Source organism: Struthio camelus, chromosome 10, assembly GCF_040807025.1.
Source record: "Struthio camelus isolate bStrCam1 chromosome 10, bStrCam1.hap1, whole genome shotgun sequence".
Taxonomy (NCBI): domain Eukaryota; kingdom Metazoa; phylum Chordata; class Aves; order Struthioniformes; family Struthionidae; genus Struthio; species Struthio camelus.
This window is the reverse complement of record NC_090951.1, coordinates 3,443,011-3,461,551: the sequence shown is the minus strand read 5'-3', so window position 1 is coordinate 3,461,551 and position 18,541 is coordinate 3,443,011. Positions and strand designations below refer to the sequence as shown.

Genomic DNA, 18,541 nt, shown 5'->3' with positions numbered 1-18,541 from the left:
GCTCAGCCCCCTCCACCCCGGAAAACCACGCGGGAGCTTCTCCTGCTGCCCTGCGACCCCCGGCTCGCGCTGCAAAGCAGCTGGGGATGCTTGCTTTTTCCCTTTTTTTTTTTTTTTTTTAAATCCCCCCTCTCTCCGAGATGAGGATCTCCTACGTACCACTTCGCAGCCAGCAGTTCAGAGGGAGCAGAGCTCAGCGTTTTAAAACAATGCCTCGTTTGCCAAGAAATAATCCCAAGGAACAAAAAGAAAAAAAAACCAAAAAACACACACACACACCACCACAATCCCCACTCAGAAGACAATTAACTCCGCAAAGCGGCAGCCCTGACTAGCTCCCATCTTAGCAGCAGCTACCAAGCCCCCGCTCCGAGGACCTATTTCTGCTGCAGAACGGCACCAGCGCTCGGAGGCCTGGGGGTTTCACTAGCGTTTCGCCCCCTCCTCTCGAGCCGCTGGCAGATTTTGGCTCTCCCGCCTCGCTGGCACGCTCGGTTCGCCGCCCCCGGTCAGGCCGGCGGGGTGCCGGCGCCCCCCCCGCCCCGCAGGCTTGCAGCGGGGTGGCTCTCGCTCGGCGCGGGGGCTGCAACGCGGGTGGCGCAGACGCACCGGCGCTCTCCGTCCCGGGACGCGGCGGGGGCGCGAGAGGGGAAGGCAGAGGGATGCTGCTGCCCCTCCATCCCCCGGCAGCACCAGCCTTGGTTGGGGCGGGGGGGGGAGAGGGAAAAAAACCCAACTCAGCAGGGAAAAGCCGCCCTTCGGGGCACCTCCTGTGCACGGACCTCAATCCGGGACATGGCACCCGAATCCCGTCCCTGCCGCTCGAACGGGAGGAAAACCGAGAGAGGAGAAAAGGCCGCGCTCAGCCAGCCCTCCCCGCTGCCACCTCCCCCCGGCATCCCCCCTCCGCTCCCGGCGGCTCCCAGAAAAGCCGGCGTCTCCGCGCGCCCCTCCAGCCGGAGGGACGAGAATGTGGAAGCAATTGCACTTGGCAAGGCGGCAACAGTGAGTCAAAAACAGTTGTTTGGCTTGTCAGCCACCCAGGCCCTGCAGCACTCTTGTTTTCCTTCTCCTGCCTTAACCCTTTCGGGCCCCGGCGGGAGCGGGCAGCCTCCCGAAAGCCTCGCCGGCCCCCTCGCCCAGGCAGGGCCACGCCGCGAGGCCAGCGCCTGCAAAGCGGCCGCCTCGGAGGCCATCGCCCCGGTGGGAAAACGCACGGCAAGAGGTGGGTCTTTCCCACGCCGGGGGCCGGCCAGGTCCGCGGCCCGGGGCCGCCGAGGGGCGCCCGGTGCTCCCGGAGCATCGCCCAGGCACGCGGCGGGGAGGCAGCCGGCACAGGCAGCAGCTCCGGCCATCCCGCCGTCTCTCCGAGCGCCGTGCCCAGCTCCAAAGCCCCTTCCTCCACCCTTCCCACCCGGCACGGGCCCCAGGCAGACCCCGAGGACGCGCAGGGAGGGTCCCTCCTTCTCCCAGCACCCGGACAGGGCGACGTGCCCGCTCGCCCCGGCGGGCGACGCCAGGGCTCCCTGCCCGGCGAGAGCATCCCCGTCCCGGCGGGGCCGCAGGCGCTCCGGGGGCTGCATCCCTGCCTCCGCTCGGAGCCGTCCCTCACCGCTTCGGGGTCTTCTCCCCGCGCCCAGGACGCCCCCGCGCCGGGCAGCGAAACGGGGTGGGCGAGGGAGAGTTAAACGCACCAGAGCGAGCCGGGGAGGAAAAGCCGAGGGCAAGTGCGTGCGCGCACCCCCGGAGAGACAAAGCGAGAGGCGAGAGCCAAGAGCTGGGGGAAAGGATGCGATAAGAGGGGGAGCCGGGGCGCGCGGGAGCGGCGAGGAGGCAAAGAGGTGGTTGATGACCAAAGTCATTGAACATTTTTTGGCACGCCTCCTCTTCCCCCCCCCCAACCCCCCCCCCCCCCGAGCATCCTGGCCGTTGGCCCAGCTCGGAGCTGAACTTAAACAAACTCCTGTTGCAGCCATCTGCTTGATTTTAAAATAAATCAAACAATCTGTTGAGCCGTGGGTGATCAAATTTCCATCTGTGCGGACGCCTGCTCGCCTCCTCGGAGCCTCCGCTTGCCTCTACCAGCCAAACACTCCTGGCAGCATGTGGCCTCCCTAATTCCTCCAGGAAAGGGAGAAACCGGACCTGCCCCCCGCACCCCGGCCCCCTCCCAGCCCTTCCCCGCCACCCTCCTAACTCCAACCAAGCGCTATTTTTGCAGCCGCCCACCAGATACGTATTTTGGCCCAAAACGGGAGGACAACAGGAAAGGGGGGGGGGATCCCGAGAGGTCTCCAGCTCACCCGGCGCTGCCCATGCAGGGGGAAATCCTCATCCGCGCCGCTGCCCTCCCTCCCCTCTCCGTCCGCCCCACGGGAATTAAAAATAAAAGGGCCCAACAGCTGCTCCGAGCCGGACCCCGGCTGGCCCGGCACGCCGGTGACCGCAGCGGAGAAGCCGCAGACCGGCCAGGAAGAGCAGCTGCGGATCCAGCTCACCGGGCTGGGGCCGGCGCGGGCACGTCGCCTCCAGGTGCCCGGAGCTGCCGGGCGCTCTCCTCCGGGCCACGCACCCACCCCAAAAACCGCTCCGGCTGCAGAGAGGTGCCAGCTGCCCCGGGGAGGCTCTTCCGCCCCGGGCGCAGCCGGAGGAAGCCCACGGGCAGACAGCACAGCCTGCACGCTCAGCCGCTTCCCCAAGGGCATCAGCGCACCCCCCCAACGCCGCCCCTGCAGCCGCCTCCGGGTGCTGCAAGACCTCGGGCACCGGGCACGGAGCCAGCGCCACCAGACACAGGGCAGCGAGGGGAGAAATTTAGCACAGGGCCAAAAAAGAAAAAAAAAAAAAAGCAGAGCAGAAGAGGAGGAAAAAGAAAAAAGCTACCTAACGGAGAAGGGAGCGCGAGAGAGCAAGGAGCGCGGCTGGCGCTCCGCGGACGCGCTCAAGTCGGGTTGCGGCGGCCGCAGGTTTGCACGCGCCTGTCGGCTCCTGCGGCCGGGGGGTCCTGCAAAGCTCTTGTGCAACGCCCGAGGAGGCCCGGCTCGGCGGCCGCGGGACCGTGCCTGCCGTCGTGCCGCGGGCGTCCGAGGAGGGACCCAGCACCGCGGCCGGCGGGATCGCTGCGAGCTGCGTGTTCAGAGGGGCCGTGCAAGCTCTTGGGAGCGGGCCCCTGGCAGCAAAGGCTCTGCGCAGCCCCATGCACGCTGCAAGCGTGGCCAGCCCCCCGGGGCTCTGCACCGAGGGATACGGGATCAGGCCTGGGGAGTACCAGGACGGGGCACCGGGGAGGGAAGCACAGCTGGAACAAACAGGTGACGCAGGGGCTCGCTCCCTTGCGGGGCCACCGTGACACCAAAGTGTCCTCGCACCGCCTGCGACACCAGCTACCCGCCGGGGCTCTGCCCTGCAACCCCCCCCCAGCGCCACGGGCAGCTTTGCTACAGCTGCGCCTGCCACGAGGAGGAAAAGCCAGGCAGGGCCCCGACCCCCGGAGCGAGCAGAGAGGGAGCAGGTTACACTGCGCAAGTAGTGGAGGGAAGAAAAAAAAAAAAAACAAAAAAAAAAGTCCTTTTTGGGGAGAGGAAAGAACTGACAGGACCTGGCTGAGAAGCAGGAGAAAGGCCAGATTTCCTAGTTACTGCGCAGATGTTCTGGACTGCAAACAGAAGACGACAGGAGCGGATTCATCTCCCGCTCCAGAGACACCACAGCCAGGGCATCTGGAGCGTATCCGAAGGCAGGAGAGGCGGCTTCCCCCGGCGAGCCGGTGCCGGGACCCGCCAGGCCCGCACCCCGGCCGAGGGCGAGCAGAGCCCCGCGCCTCCGAGGCGCAACCAGCACCCACGAGCCAGCCGGGGCGCAACGCGCTGCGAAACCCAGGCGCTGCTGCTGGCCCGCCAGGCAGCCGGTCCCTCCGTCCCTGCCCGGGGTTGACCTTGGCAAGTTCACCTCCCAGGAAAACTGAAGGGCCTTGTCTTCCCTGAGTTTTCACTTCGGGATAACACACGCTAGTTATTCTGAAGCAGGGGGGGAAGAAGAAAACGCAGCTGTTTTAGCAGCAAAGACAAGGAGACAGGGTGGAAGACATACATATATATATATAAAATATATGGGGTTTTTTTTCCTGGCCAGGCTAATAACTGAAATCACTAGCGCTTGATCGTCATATGATGAAAAGCTTCTCAGCCGGCAACGTGCTGCAGGCAGATGGAACCTGATGGTGGCAATTTGCTGCTCGCCCGGCACCAGAGACGCCTTGTGCCGCACGCAGCTGCCCGCCCGCCCGTCCCTTGGTCCGTCCATCCGTCCACCCTGCTGCAAACTGCCGAACAAAAGGCTGATGCTCGGCCACAACCAAAACCTTCTCAGCTCCAAGGTCCCCGCCGAGACTCCGGCGGCGGCAGCCGCAGCATCCCAGGCCTCGGGGGAGAGGGGGGGGGCCCACGGGGCAGCCGCGGTGCTGGGAACAGCCCACCACGCAGCACCACCACCCTCCCTGCTCATCTCTCCCCTCGTGCCCCAGATCTCGGCTCTTTGGGAAGGAAACAGTCCCCGCGCTGAGGTCCCCACCAGCGGGAGGGACGTGCCCAGGGTCACACCGCGCATCGGTGGCAAAGCGGTTTATCCAGGGGTTGGCACCGGGAGTGGGGGGGGGACGCCCGGCAGCGGGCTGAGCCCCGGCTCCCACCTGCACGCCCGCCCGGGAGCCGGCGGGAAGAGGCAGCGCCGGGCCAGACGGCGATTTCCTGAGCTGGTGCCCGGCGCTCGGACGGGCGGCCGAGGCTCGGCGGCTCCCCCCGGGCACAGCCCCCGCGGCGGGGGGGGGGCGGCGGGCCGAAAGCGGGGGCTCCCAAACCCCACCGCGGCCACCCCGAAGCCCTCGCACAAAGGGCTCGGCAGGGTTTTGCCTGCTGTTTGCACCGAGCCCCGGCGCGTGGCACGGCACGGGCGCGAGGGGGCTGCCTTGCCCCCGATGCCGAGCAAGGAGCGGAGCGGAGGTGCAGCCAGAGGCCCCACGGGGGCGGCCGTGGTGGCCTGCTGCCAGCGCCAGGACGGCCGGAGGTTTGCTCAGGCGCTGGGTGCAACCCGCCGGGAGCAGCCTGCAAGCTGACGCCAGCGCTCGGATGCAGGCACCCGAAAACAGCGTCCTGGCAGCGCTTGGGCTGGAGGAAAAACCCCCCGCCTGCTACGCAGGGCAGCACAAACGGGTCCCAGCCCTGTTTCACGAGGCGTCACAGGGGCTCCGGCCGTCGAGCTGGTCCCCGACCAAGTCAAACGGGTCGTCCCAGCTCCCCTCTTGCAGCACGAGGGGCAGGATGGCAGCTGCACCCCCGGCCGCCCGAAGGAGCAAAGCAGAGTTTTGCAGCTGAAGCCCAGAGCCGAGTCGCCCCACCGGCGCTGCAAGTCACAGCTCTGCAAGGTCTCTGCGGCATCGCCCGCGGGGAACGTCCCTTGCGGCGAGGAGCGTCACCACCAACCCCGCAGGCAGCCAGGTCCAGGACCCACGCGGTCCTCGCCACGTTAGCTGCCACCTCGGCGCAAAGCTCTGCCGCAGCAAGGGCTCCCTCCCCGCAGAGCCCCGCGAGCAGGGACAGGACGGTGCAGCGCGTCAGGCGACAGCCATCCGCCGCGCGGGCACTGCCGACGCGGCGCCCGAGCCGGGATCCCAACCCGCCTCGACCCCCCTCCAGCTGGAGCAGCCCTGGCCGTGCCGCCGAGCGCGCCAGGGCCACGGCCGCCCCGGCAGGCGAGCGGGTTTGCAGGGGAAGCCGGGGCAGCTGCTGCCGCAACCACGGGTAGACAGACTTCAGCCTCCCGGGATCTACTAAAGCCGGGCAGCGCTTGCCTTAGCACGGGCGGGAGGGGAGGAAGAGGGGGGAAACGGGCGTTTTGGTGGCAGGCTGCGCAAGGCGCCCGGCGCACGCAGCCAGCATTGCCCCGCGTCCGGCTGAAGCACCTGCTCCCTGCGCGAGAGCCTTCCTCTTCCTCCCTGTCTGCTACGCAAGATCGGGGTGGGGGGAGCCACGTCGAGGCCACGCCAGAGGCACGAGGCCGTTTACCCAGCAACGCTGCAGAAAGGTTAGCGCATGGCGGGGCGGCGCGGCGCAGCAGGGAGGGAGGCAGGAGGACGGGCCGAGCCGCCAGCCCTGCGCAGGAGAGCAGCTGCGCGCCCGGCAGCGGGAGCCAAGGGCGCCCCACCGGCCTCGAGCATCGCCCCATCGCACCGGGGGAAGGACCGGGACCCCGCGGTCCGATGAGCCCGGGTGGGAGTGACGGCGTTTTGCATTCGGGCTTTGCAAAACGCTGCGGCGGCCGCGGCGCAGAAAGCCGTGCACGGCCAAGCACCTGCTGAAACAAGGCGCCCGCACGTCCCTGCCTCCCCCTGCAAGGAGCCGCCGGGACGCCACGCTCGAGGCGCCGCTGCAGCCTGTCTTGGCGGCGGCAGCGGGGGGGGGGGGGGGGACGGCGGAGCTGTCAGAGCCCTGGGCCGGGGCCCGGGAGGATTGTGCCGCTGGAAAGTCTCCCATCTCCAGCTGTTCGCAGCACAGGAAAACCCGGCGCGGCTGGGAGCCTGCCACCGACGGCAGAGCGCCGAGCATGCCCCCCGTCCCCCCCCCCCCAGCTGCTCCACAAAGAGGCCCTGTCCCTGGGCCAGGCCGAGGCGAGCGCGCCGCCCGAGGTGGCACTGACCTCACCGAGCCCCCCCCGATCGCCCCATCAATGGGGGCCTGTTCCCGCGGCGCCCCCCCGGGCAGGCAGGCGTGGAGGGCTCCCGCCAGCCGCACAGCCCCCGCCGTGCACGCACGCACGCGCTCCTGCCCCTGCGAGCTCTCCGGCCGCTCGTCCCCGAGCGGGACGATGTGTGTGTCCCCCCCCCGCAAGGCAGGGACGTTTCCAGCCACAGGCCCTGTGCAGAGCGCCGTGCACATGCAGGCACTGCTGGGAGGCAGGGCAACATCTGGCCAGATGCTGCACAGCAGCACGGCCCCAGCGGGGAGTCGCTTGGCTGCCGACACCTGGCAGCCATCCCTCTCCTTCTGGGGACGGCGCGGAGACCCGCGGCGCGGCGAACACCGCGTCTCCGCTGCAGCAGATGGGGACGGCGCCGGCAGGGAGGAAACGGAGCTCCCTCCCGGAGGAGCGCGGCGTCCTTCCTCCGGCCCTTACTCATCCAGGGTGAGTCACAACGCGGCGGTCTCGCGGCCAGCGCTCCTCGCCTCCCTGAGCAGGGGATGCACAGGCTCGGGACATCGAGGGATGCAGCCCCTGCAAGCCCAGGTGCTTACGGAAAGGAGGAGCGGGGCAGGGGAGTCCGAGCCGTGCCCTCCTCGCCGCCTGCGGGCACCTCCAGCCGTTCCCGCTGCACCCCAACCACCTATTAAAAAAGCCACAAAGCCCTGCTGCAAGCCAGGAGGAGGAGAGCAGGGCCGCAGCCGGCGAGGTGCAAACTCCTGCAAAGGGGCCGCGTCCGCGCTCGGCATGCTGCGGAAACCCCACGGCTCCCCGAAACCCGCTCGGGAGAAGGAGATGTCTCCTCGGCCCCAGATGGGTCCGGTGGCGAAACCCTGGCTCAGACGCCGAGGATGATGACAGCGCTGGTGTCTGGTTTCCTTTTTTGCCTTGACTCAGATTTAAGCAGTGCGGCTGGCTGTCCGAGGGCCGAGAGGAGCCGAGCATCTGCTCGCCAGGCTCCCAAACTGCTGCCGCGGGCCGGCGGGCAGCGGACGGGCTGCAGCCCTGCTCCAGCTCCACGGCCCGAGATGGGGATGAGCCCCAGCGCCGCGCGGCTCCACGCTGCGGGAGACGGTGGCCAAAAGCCCGCTCCTGCCGTCACCGATGCGGTTGCAAAACCAGGCCAGCCCGCTGCGGGGAGGTTTCTCCTCGGCGGAGAGCGGCTCAGACTGCCCTCCTGCTCCCAGCAGCCCGCTGCAACGGGGCTTCCCGGCCGCCTGGAAAAAGCCAAGTATCCGGATGAAAGATCTGTCCCTTCCTAACAGCCAGTGCTGTCCGTCCTTCTCCCGCCTCGGCCTCACTGCTTTGCACGAGGTGCAGAAAGGGAGGCTGCTGCAAGATGCTCCAACGGTTGCGAAAGCGTTTTCCCCGCAGTCGCTGCAGGGAAAGTCCCCCAGCGACCGCAGGGAAAGAGCGCCGAGTCTTTCCCTCTCCCGGCAGGCAGCGGGGGTAGAAGGGATGTTTCTAGGGAGGAAGACACGAGGGGGAAAACTCCAAGTCCCCTCTCCTCAAGAGTGGCTCGCTTTCCCCGGGTGCAATCCTGCTGCCTCGTCAGCAAACCCCGCCGCACACGTCACCGCGTCCCCAGCGCGGCCCGTGCGCGAGGGGCTCCCACCGGCACGGTCCGTCGAGCGTGAAACCCACCTCCGAGGGGGCGCGACGGGACGCAGGCAGACTTGCCTAGCCAGCAGGCAGTTTGGGGCCAACCTTTTCGGCAGGTGCCCCCGGGGGCCGGGAGGCAGCGTTGGGGTTGCAAACCTCCGTGCTCCGCTTCGGGGACAGGGGGAGCGGGAAGCAGGGGGACAGCAGCCAGCTGGAGCGCTGCGCACTCAGCACGAGGCCGCCGCGGCTGGCTGCAGCGCGGCAGCCCTGGCATTTCGGACAGCTGGGACAGCAAGGTCAGGCGAGCCCGAGCAAAAAAGCCCCTTTGCTCTTGGCGTGGCACCCGAGGACGTGCACACCCCCGAGCCGAGACCCCGGCACCGGGGCTGCCGGGACGACTGGGAGACAACCTGCACAGTGCCGCTCGGAGAGGTCGAGCTTTGCAGCCCGGTTACAGTCGTTCATACCAAGCACGCTGGATACCCACGGACAAACACACCGTGACCTCATCGGCAGGAAAAAGCCAGAGGCACATTTTCCTAGTGTTGTTTCTTTGTTTGCCATCTGGGAACACGATCCAGCGGGAGGCTGTGCCCCCGAGACATGAAGTCATGTTATGATTATATTGCCACCTCCGAGCTGGAATTGAGATCTCATCTGAAAATGCCAGACGCATTCATTTTTAGCCGCGGCAGGCTTTATCTCCCAGAGCAGCCACACATCCAGCGCCGAAAAAAAGCTTCTTTACTGAAACGCAACACAAGCCTCACTAAAAACATCTTTACACACACATTTGCTGCAGACAAGACAAGTTTAACCTAGTAAAGTCGGCTTAAAATACCTTGGCCTGAATTTCTTCTTGTGTCTGCTAGAATCAGCAATTGCAACAATTGAGTCAGTCACATTCAGCTGTTTCTATTTGCACAAAAATAATCACCAAAGACAACTCAAGCTGGAAGCTTAAAGACTGAGATGCGTTAGACCCCGTCTGCTCCTCCTCTACGCCTCTGGGACCGGCAGGAGCCCGACGGAGCCGCCTCCCCGCGTGCCACCCCGCTGCAGCCCACACACAACGTCCGGGCTGCACGTCTGCAGAGCAGCAGACCACCTGGCGGAGAAAGCGCAACCGCTGCCTCTGCCACCTTACTCAAAACACGGTGAGAAGGTCTTCATGTTCTGCTTCAAAAACAAGGAAAGATGCAAACAGAGGTCCCCAGTCTCCCGCACTGCCAGCCATGAACTGGGACCTTCCTACCCAGTTGCCTTACTCATCACGCTGTGATATACCTCAGTATTTGTACCCTCACCAGGAACTTGCTCCAGCCCCGTGTGTGGGGATTCAGGCTCGACCCCCCACTTCCCGAGCCTCCTGGGTTTGCTTTCAAGCATCCACTTATTTCTGCTGCTGCTGCTCAGATTCATCAGGACATGCCTAAGTCGAGAACAGGAAAACTCTTTGATGTTTTGGCTGAAACCTTTTTTAAAAGAAAGGGGGAAAAAAAGAAAAAAAAAACTATCTAACAATAGCTGTAAGCTACTACTAAAGCTGTAAGCTACTGAAAGCTAGGTTTAGTGTTTTGAAAACACAGCAAATGTCATTTGGAGTTTGTGGCCCAAAAGCAAGGAGCCAAATCCCCAGTTGGGCTAACGACACCGCTGCTGAGCGGCAAACGCAGCCCGACTTCTCCCCGGCCACTTCCCACGGAGGGGCACAGGGATGTCCGGACTCGGCGCTGCAAGGCTGTTGCTATTACAGAGGACACTCAAGAAGCAATCACATGCATGTCCCTTAGTGCCTCGTCTTCTTCGGGCAAGTATTTCCCCCCTATTTCCAGCCTAGGGCAGAGCCACGCACAAAGGAGCCCGATTCTGGTATCGGGTGCTCAGCATCGCCGCGTCCACCAGAGCGGCTCCCGGATCTACACCGCTGCAAAGCCCAAAGCAGGTATAACCCCTGCGCAATGAGAACCATGTGTTCTCCGCAAAGTGCTAACGTGACACAGAAAACTAATTGGTTGCAGATCAAGAAGGGAAAAGCCTCAGCTTCAATTGGGCCAAACGCTTGGAGCAACAAGCCCAGGTTTTAGCCCAGATCTGAACCCTTCTCCTTGAACAGATGGACTTCTCCTCCAGAGGACACCTGCATGCGTCATTAGCTAGAGGAGACAAAACGCCTCCGCGCCGCCACTGCACAACACCGAGAAACCTGTCGAGGGCAAGGATGCGGGGATGGAGATCAGACAGCAAAGCCTGCAGTGAGGTCTGGGCGCTGCTGAGGAGAGAGGTCACCAGCTGCAAATTCAGTGAGTCACCAAGCAGCATCTGAAGGTAGCAAGAACAGCCTGACTTGAGATACAGCAGGATTTCAGAGCAGTCCAGAAATGCGAACATGCTTGCAAAAAGTTGCATTTAAAAAAAAAAAAAAAAACGCAGATGCCTCTTAGGGGTGTGTCACTGCAGTGAAAGGGTGGCAATCAAACATGGGAAAACAAGGGAAGCCAGGGGAGGATTTTCCCTGTTTAAATCTTGGCAGAGAGAAAGGATTTGAGCAACCACAGAAAGCTCCAGACGAATCGAGCGCGAGCATCCCCTTGACCCGCGAGTGCAAGTACAGAGGCGACGCAGCATGCTGGCACTGCAGTCACTTAGATAAGGGAAGGAAGACACGGATCCATGATTTTAGAGCCCTCTTTAGCAAAGTGACTGTTTGGGAAGCCCGTCGGCACCGTTTCCAGACACCGTTCAGCCTGAAAAGAGGAAAATTTGCTTGCTTATTCAGAGGAGAGGGAGTCACGACATGCCAGCGCTTAGCTGGGGCGAGCGGGCAGGCTGCGCCCGGCTGCCGAGCTGCCCGGGGATTTCTGCAGGGCTGCAGCATCCGCTGCGTGACGGGCTGGCACGCGCGGCAAAGGGACGAGACCTGCTTCGGTCAGCGACAACACGGAGAACAATCGATCCCGCTGCCAGCGCCGGCGAGCCAAACTCGCTTTTCCCATGCACAACTCCCCTCCCTCCCCCGGCACGTCCGGAGGCCGGAGCCCCGCTCCCCGGACGGAGGGCGGCTGCGCGCTCCCGAGCGTGGCCGGCTGCTCCGGAGGAGGACGTGCCTTTGCCTGGGTGCACAGCACGGGTGCGCGCACCAGCGGCGGAGGCACGGCACGCAGCGCGGTGACCCTGGCACGACGTAAGCCCCGCAGCCAGCAACGGGCTGCCTCTGCTAGCTAGCAAAAAGGTTTGCGGTCTGCAGCTCTGCCAGCAAAAGCAGATGCAAACGATGCCCCAAAAGCAACTGCTGGGTTACACCCTGCTCTAGCAACACGCTGCTCCAGCAGTGAGGTGCCCAGCAGCTCTGCCAGGGGCTTACTCGGGTTCAAGGCAGAGCCCGGACCGGCTCTGCGCAGCCTGCATGCTATCGGTTTTAAAAACTGGATCCAAACATAGCCCAAGTCACATATGCACACGATTGCCCCCCTCCTGCTGCGTCCGAGGCGTTTACAGCTTGCTACGGGAGGGACACAGCCTACACCTGCTCCCCTCCTTTGATCCCAGCCACGGGGCCACCAGCTACGCAACCCTTACCAGAACAGAAACCAGGGACGCAAAGTTGCGGTTTTACGGCACGTTATAATTTTTCCCCATGCTCCACCTGTCTTTAACCTCTCACTGCTCCAGGGGCCATAACTACCTCTCTCCATTTCAGAGGCCTAACAACCCTATCACCTCTCCCCTCCCAAGCAGGTCCCTCCGGTTCAGCAATGCTAAGTGTCCTTCTCTCACAGACGCTTTGATGGACGCGTTTTATGGTTTCCACAGTGCAATTGCCCTCGACACCTGCTGAGCTCAGAGCTCGCTGCCTCTAGCCCCAACGCCCCGGGGAGCGGCAGCGCTGCTAGGTCAGGACGTGGCGCGAACCAGGGGCAACGTTCTCCATCCTTCCCGCGACCCGCAGACCCTGCTCTCGCCCTGCTTTCCCCTGGTGAGAGTTCACGGCAGCACGTGTTCACGCTCCCGATAGCTCTCCCCAGCCTGCGGTCCGCTGTCGGGGCCGCACAGCCTTGCTTCGCCCTGCCTCCGTTTTCTGCGAGAAAACCTGGCAGCACCCAGAGAGGGACGAGGCACGCAGCCCACAGACAAGGGCCCCAAGTGTCTGGCTGCCTCTCTGCGGAGCTGGCCAACCTCCCTGTCTGCTAGCAAAAGAGGTGAAAAGCCCAAACCCACCCGCACAAGCCCGCAACAGCCAGATTTCTGCAGCAGCTCCTCTCCCAGGCGGCCACAGCGCTGCCCAGCATTGCTCCTGCTCGCGGCACGCCAGCGAGGAGCACGGAAACCACCCCGGCAAGGAGCTTACCTCAAAAGCCCTCCCGCGCCGGCCAGGACCGCAGGCAGCCGATCCCACCTCTGCAGAGAGCACAGCACGACCTCTCTGCTCCTCGACACCCAAACCTGCAGCTGAGCCGCCACCGCACCTAAAAACACCTGAGCATCATCCATGCTAACGAGCTGCAGCAGTTGTTTCCCCTCGTTAGCTGCTCAAAGCTGTTTTGTAAATTCCCGAGGAGCATGCTGCTGCTGCTGCCCAGCTGAAGGGAAGGCTGTGCCATGGCAGTTGGTGCATTTGCCCAGCACCCTGGCACGGGGTCTGAGCCCTAAACTTTGAGCTAACTGGCTTTGGCTCAGCTGCAGACCCGGCCGCGGCAAACCACCCCCTCCGCGTGCAGGGGGCTGTCCGCCCCGAGCGTGTGAAAGAAATACCTGCGTTCCAAAAATAAAACTGCAGAGCTGCAAAGGAAGAACAGGGTGATGGGTTTAACCCATCCCCTCCTGCCCAGTCCGGTTTTAATGGGCACCGCGGCAGAGCAGAAGCGCGAAAGGCTTTGCACCAAGGGTTAGAGGCTCGTCCCGGTGACTTCCAGCAGCAAGTGCCACTGAACGAGAATATAGCTGAGCGGGAGAATAGGCTTCTCCCATTAGTTAAATTAGCCAAATGCCCTACCAGCTCATTAAGCCATGTTTTAAATAAACTTGACATTGGGGTGGTCTCAGCCTGATGGGAAGCGGGTAAGGACAAGGGAGGCAAAGGGCAAGAAGACCTTGTGGCCACCAAGAGAGTCGCCACCGGGACGCAGGAGAGCAGCACGAAACGAAACGGTGCCTGGACCGGCCGTGCCCTCCCCGAGCGACTCGCCGGCGAGCCGCTCCGCGACGACTCCTGCCGCGTGGCGCCCATCGGAGCGGCCCCTTAATTTGCTCATTAGCAAACTCGGGAACAAGAGCGAGGAATTCAATAGTCTCCCTCCTCGGCCCCCGATGCCCTCCTCCTCCTCCGCCACCGCTCGCATCCCCACACAAAGGCTTTTCAGAGCCGGCCGAGGTTGAGGCAGGACCACGGGCGAGAGCCCAAGGGGACGCTTCTCCATCGCCGCTCCCGGGGCGGATCCGACAGGGCGGCCGGGAGCAGCACCGGGGCAGCGGGAGCTCGTGTCCCCGGCCCCGCTGCCGGCTTTCGCAGGGGGCCGGGGCCGGTCCCGGATTAACGAGCTGGACCTGGGAGCATCACGGGATGTCTGCGAAACGCACAGCTCCGGGGTGGCAGCTCGCGACGCCGCAGGAAGCACACCCGAGCGTCCGCCGCTGACGCCCGCGCGATGATGGACGCGCTCGGAAATAGTTCGCCTGTCAGTAACACACCCCAGCAACACCTGTTCCCTGGCCAACACCGCAAACTACCCTTTGGCCTGGTGACACTTCCAAGGGCGGAAGCGTGACACGGGCTGGGGACAGGGACCGGGCAGCCAGAGGGGACGCAGCCGGCCGCGGGGCGACCCTGCAACCTTCGCCTCGGCGCTCTGGTGGAAGAGGAGGCCTTTAAACTCGTACCGACCTCCTTGCGGGGGTCGCGATGCCCGGGGTCCCCGCGCGCGCGGGATTTCCCGAAGGACGGCTCCGCACGTCCGTCTCTCCGTATGCCCCGCGGGAGCGACGGGTAACAAGCGCCAGCGGCCCCGAGGAGGGAGCCCGCCAGCGCCCCGCTGCAGCGCGGGGATGCTCGCGGCCCCGCGGCCGCTGCGGCGCGCACAGCGAGTTGCACGCGTTGGAAGCGGGCTCCCCACGCAGCCCAGCCTGCGAATAAATCACCCGCCCGCGTTCATGAATGACCTGCATTGATGTCAGGTCAGACTGGCTGGGACTGATGCGGCAAGGGAGCGCCCGGGGGAAACCGTTTGAAAGCAACGGCTTCCGGACGGTTCCCGTCTCCGGTGCCAGCCCAACCTCCCGCCGGCGCCGCGCGCCGACCCCCCGCCTCGCGCGGCTCTGCCCCGGCGGGCCAGCAGGCGAGCCACGAGCCCGCAGCCAGCACGACGGTCAGAAAACTGCATTTGCAAGCGGCCCGGAGAGAGGAGGGGTGAGGGGGGCGAAAAGGAGCGCCTGCCTCAGAAGGGCTGTTTCGCATTTCTAAAGAAAACGCCAGCGCTTGAGAGAGCCACGGGGTTCTGGCTATGGGCAGAGTCGAAAGACTTTGAAAGCGAGCTTAGGGATTTTGGAGGCTGCTATTTTATGAAGCCCAGTCCGGGGCCTGCTTTGCAGATACAGAGCATCCGCTCTCCAAGAGCTGCGCCGCTGCCAGTCGGAAATCTGGGGACAAAAGCAGTAATTTCCCCGTTTCATGAGAAAGACAAACTTGCTGTGAGTAAATTTTCTTTGCTCTTTTGTACGACTTTCCACATACCCGCCTCGAAGCATGCCATGTAACCCAGCTCAGGGCTTGTCCGCACCGGGATGCGCAGCAAAGAATAACCCGTAACATAAATCAGACGCGACCGGGTGACACTGAACTGACCACTGAGTCTGGACAAGACCATCCACATAGAACTGAAGGAAATTAAACCTGTCCGCTTTAAATTCTGCTTTTTCGAACATACGGATCAACTTGAAGGAGGCAGGAGGAACTACTCTCTCCTACAGATAAGGAGCACGGAGCAATCGAGAGCCCGTGTCCCTGGGTCCCCAGCCCTGCATCCAGAGGACACATCTCATCGCTGGCTTCGGATGAGCAGAGGCTCAGGCAGGCTCGGCGGCGCCGCGGGAAGCTGCCCCGGGCTCCCCTCCCGCAGCCGCACAACGGCAGCCCGGAGCGGCTCAGGGAGCCCGCACACCAGCTTCCCAGCTGCAGGAAGGACTCGAGTTTCTCCTAAAGGAAACCGTTTCGCTCGGGCGCCTTATAAAACCAAAGATAACTTGGGAACTTTCCTCCACGGCGGAGGCGCCGCGCTCCTTTGGCCGGAGGAATTTCCCGAGGATCCCGTCTGCCGCGGGCAGGCCGGCCAGCGCTGCTGGCAGGGCACAGGGGCCTGTCAGACTTCCCCCTGCTCTGGCAACTATTATTATCCACGATTGAGAGAGGTACAAGATCAGGATTTCCCATTCTGGCCACCTCGAATCACAAACAACCCCACCTCCTTTATCCAGGGCTCTAAAAGAGCTGGCGCCAGTAATACAGATACGTGTTTTTGCAACAGGACAGATCTTGGCTCTCTTGAGCCTCTTGGAAGGATTTCTCTCCACTCCTTTTCGGTTTGATGGCTCCAGAAGTTCCTTGCTAACAGCACCCCATTTATTAACATTCGCCCCCAGGGATCCGACTCAAAAGATGAGCATCCATCTGTAGCACCGCTCTAAATTGTACTTGATGCCAAAATCATCATGTCCGGGAAACGACGGGAGGAGAGGGAAGGGGCCCGGGCCAAACGCCTTACCTTGGGGAGAAGAGCCGGGGGCGCTGCTGCCAGAAGCTCTGGGGGCGTCATGGTCTTGCCAGCCAGGACCACGGCTCCGCACTCGGCACACGCGCCGATGGTCAGCTGCTTCCCGTCATCCACCAGCAAGCTGTTGGCCACGCGGAGCGTGTAGAGGAACACAGGGAGCCTGGCAACTTGCACCGCTTTTAATCCAAGGCATCGCTTCTTCTCCTGGCGGCAGAAGAAGCAGACGAACGTCTCCACTTTGTACTGCCGGGACCAGGCGCTGCTGGGGTGGTGGGAATTCCTGCCCTCGTGCTGCAGCCACTGCCCGAGCAGGTCGTGGTAGCAGAGCACGCAGGTGGCCACGAGCCCCGTGGAGTCCGCCGGCCTGGCCCGAGGGGCGGGCGGGTAGACCGTGAGGAAGGGGAAAAAGGGCTCCTTCTCGCCAAAGCGCCCCGGCGGGTTGACGTTGAGCTGGAACTCCTTGCCGGCTCCCAGCTCGGCCCCGCAGATGTAGCAGACCGATGTAGGGCCAGGCTTGATGACGGGGTGCCCGGGCAGGCCGCTGGGGTCACCGGCGGAGAAGACCTGGTGGTACCTCCCCAGGAAGCTCTGCACCGAGGTGATGAGCTCCTCGTTGTGGCAGGCCCTGTACATGGCCCACAGGTCCTGCAAGACGCCGTAGCACTTCCGGCAGCTGCTCACCTCCCAGTGCTTGTTCAGCCCCTTGGCGCTGGGCGGGCAAGGCAGGAGGCTGAGGAAGGGGAAATGCATGGTGCTCTTGGCATTCCCGTTGGTGATCTTGGCGGCCACCAGCCTCGCCTCTTTGCCGCACTCCTCCCCGCAGAGGTAGCAGGCCTCGGGCGCCGGGGCTGGGCCTGCCCCGTCCTCCTTGAGCCCTCGCCTGCCCTTGGGGGGCATGCCTGCGGCACCGCCGTTGAGGGGCACCACGTAGAGCCGCTGGAGCACGGGCACGTTGGCCAGCTCGAAGCTTTGCCACTGCTGCATGAGGGAGGCGAAGCAGCAGGGGCACACCAGGGTGCTGCCGGCGGGGGACAGGGGCTGGGCGCCCGGCGGGGGGCTGTGCAGCCAGAGGAAGGGGAAGAAGGGCGCCTGCGACGTCTTCTCCTGCTTCTGCACGTGGACCCGGTGCTGCGAGGCGGGCGACAGGGGGCTGCCGCAGATGTAGCAGACGGTGCCCGCCGCCGGCGCGGCCCAAGCGGGCCGCTCGCCTTCCTCCTCCTCCTCCTCGCTGGTGATGTTGATCTCGCTGTCCTCGGAGGAGCAGCACGGCAGCCCCCGCTTGCCCGGTGGCGGCGGCGGCGGCGGTGGCGGGGGGGGCCGCGCCGCGCCGCCCGCCCCCTCGGGCTCCGACAGCGGCTCGGCGTCGGACAGCTCGGAGAGCTCGGAGCCCGCCGCCGGCTCTTCCTCCTCCTCCTCCTCCTCCTCGCCCTCCTCCTCCTCCTCGCCGTCCCCGGCGGCGCGGCGCGGCGCGGCGGCGGGGTCCCAGCCCGGCGCCCCCCGCCGCAGCCCGGCGCCCCCCCCCGCCGCCGCCGCCGCCTCGCACTGGTGGGGCCGCTTGAGCCAGTACATGCGCTTCTCCACGGGCGTGCGGCTCCGCTCGAAGGAGTCCCACTGCTCGCCGAGGAAGCAGCGGCAGACGGCGCAGACCAGGGCGCAACCCTCCGCCGAGACGGCGCGGGCGCCGGGCGCCGGCTCCTGGTGCTGCAGGAAGGGGAAGAAGGGCCGGTGGTCGCGGGGGGGCCGCACTTGCAGCTTGAGCTCCTTGCCGCGGCTGATGCCGCCGCCGCAGATGAAGCAGCAGAGCGGCGGCGCCGGGGGCTGCGGTGCCCCGGGGCCGCCCGCCGCCGCCGCGCCGCCCTCGCCGGCCGCCAGCGCGGCCATCAGCCGCTGCTTGCGGGAGAGCGGCGCCGCCGCCGCCGCCCCCGGCCCCGCCGCGCTCATCGCCGCCCCCGGCTCATCCCGCGGCTCCGCCGGACACGCAGGCTCGGGGGGCGGGTTTGCAACGCTGCTTCTCTCCCCCCCCCCCCCGCCTCTCCGCCCCGCCGCGCCCGCCCCCGCCCGCCTCCCGCTCCTCCGCGGAGGAAAAGGGAAAAAAAAAAAAGAGAGAGAAAGGAAAAAAAAAAAATAGAGAGAGAGAGAAAAAGTTCGCTGCGAGAAAGTTTGGGTCCGGCGGCGGGCGCGGAGCGAGCAGGCAAGCAGGCGAGCAGCCGCCGCCGCCCCGCGCTGGCCCCGCCGGCGGGCGGCCCCGGCGCCCCCGGCCCGGCTCCTCCCCGGCCCCGGCCCCCCCCCGCGCCGGGCTCGCCTGCCCGGGGGGAGGCGGCCGGCCGGGACGGAGCCGCAGTTGCGGTTAGGCGGCCGCCAGGCTCCGGCAGCCTCGGCGGGAGGGGAGCGCACAGCGTGGGGGGGGGGCGGGGGGGGGACAGACCGGCCCCACGGAGCGAGGG

General features: G+C 65.0%; 1 protein-coding gene across 2 annotated transcripts in view; it reads right to left on the bottom strand.

Moving 5' to 3' along the window:
* GSE1 (Gse1 coiled-coil protein) overlaps positions 1-18,038 on the bottom strand; it is a 124,114-nt gene extending 106,076 nt beyond the window's left edge. Inside the window, exon 1 of one of the 2 annotated variants that reach the window (XM_068955378.1) lies at positions 16,089-18,038. In XM_068955378.1, the coding sequence (XP_068811479.1) occupies positions 16,089-18,038 (1,950 nt within the window). The remainder of the gene's footprint in view (positions 1-16,088) is intronic. The other variant, XM_068955379.1, reaches the window with a different exon arrangement.
* Positions 18,039-18,541: the final 503 nt, after the last annotated feature.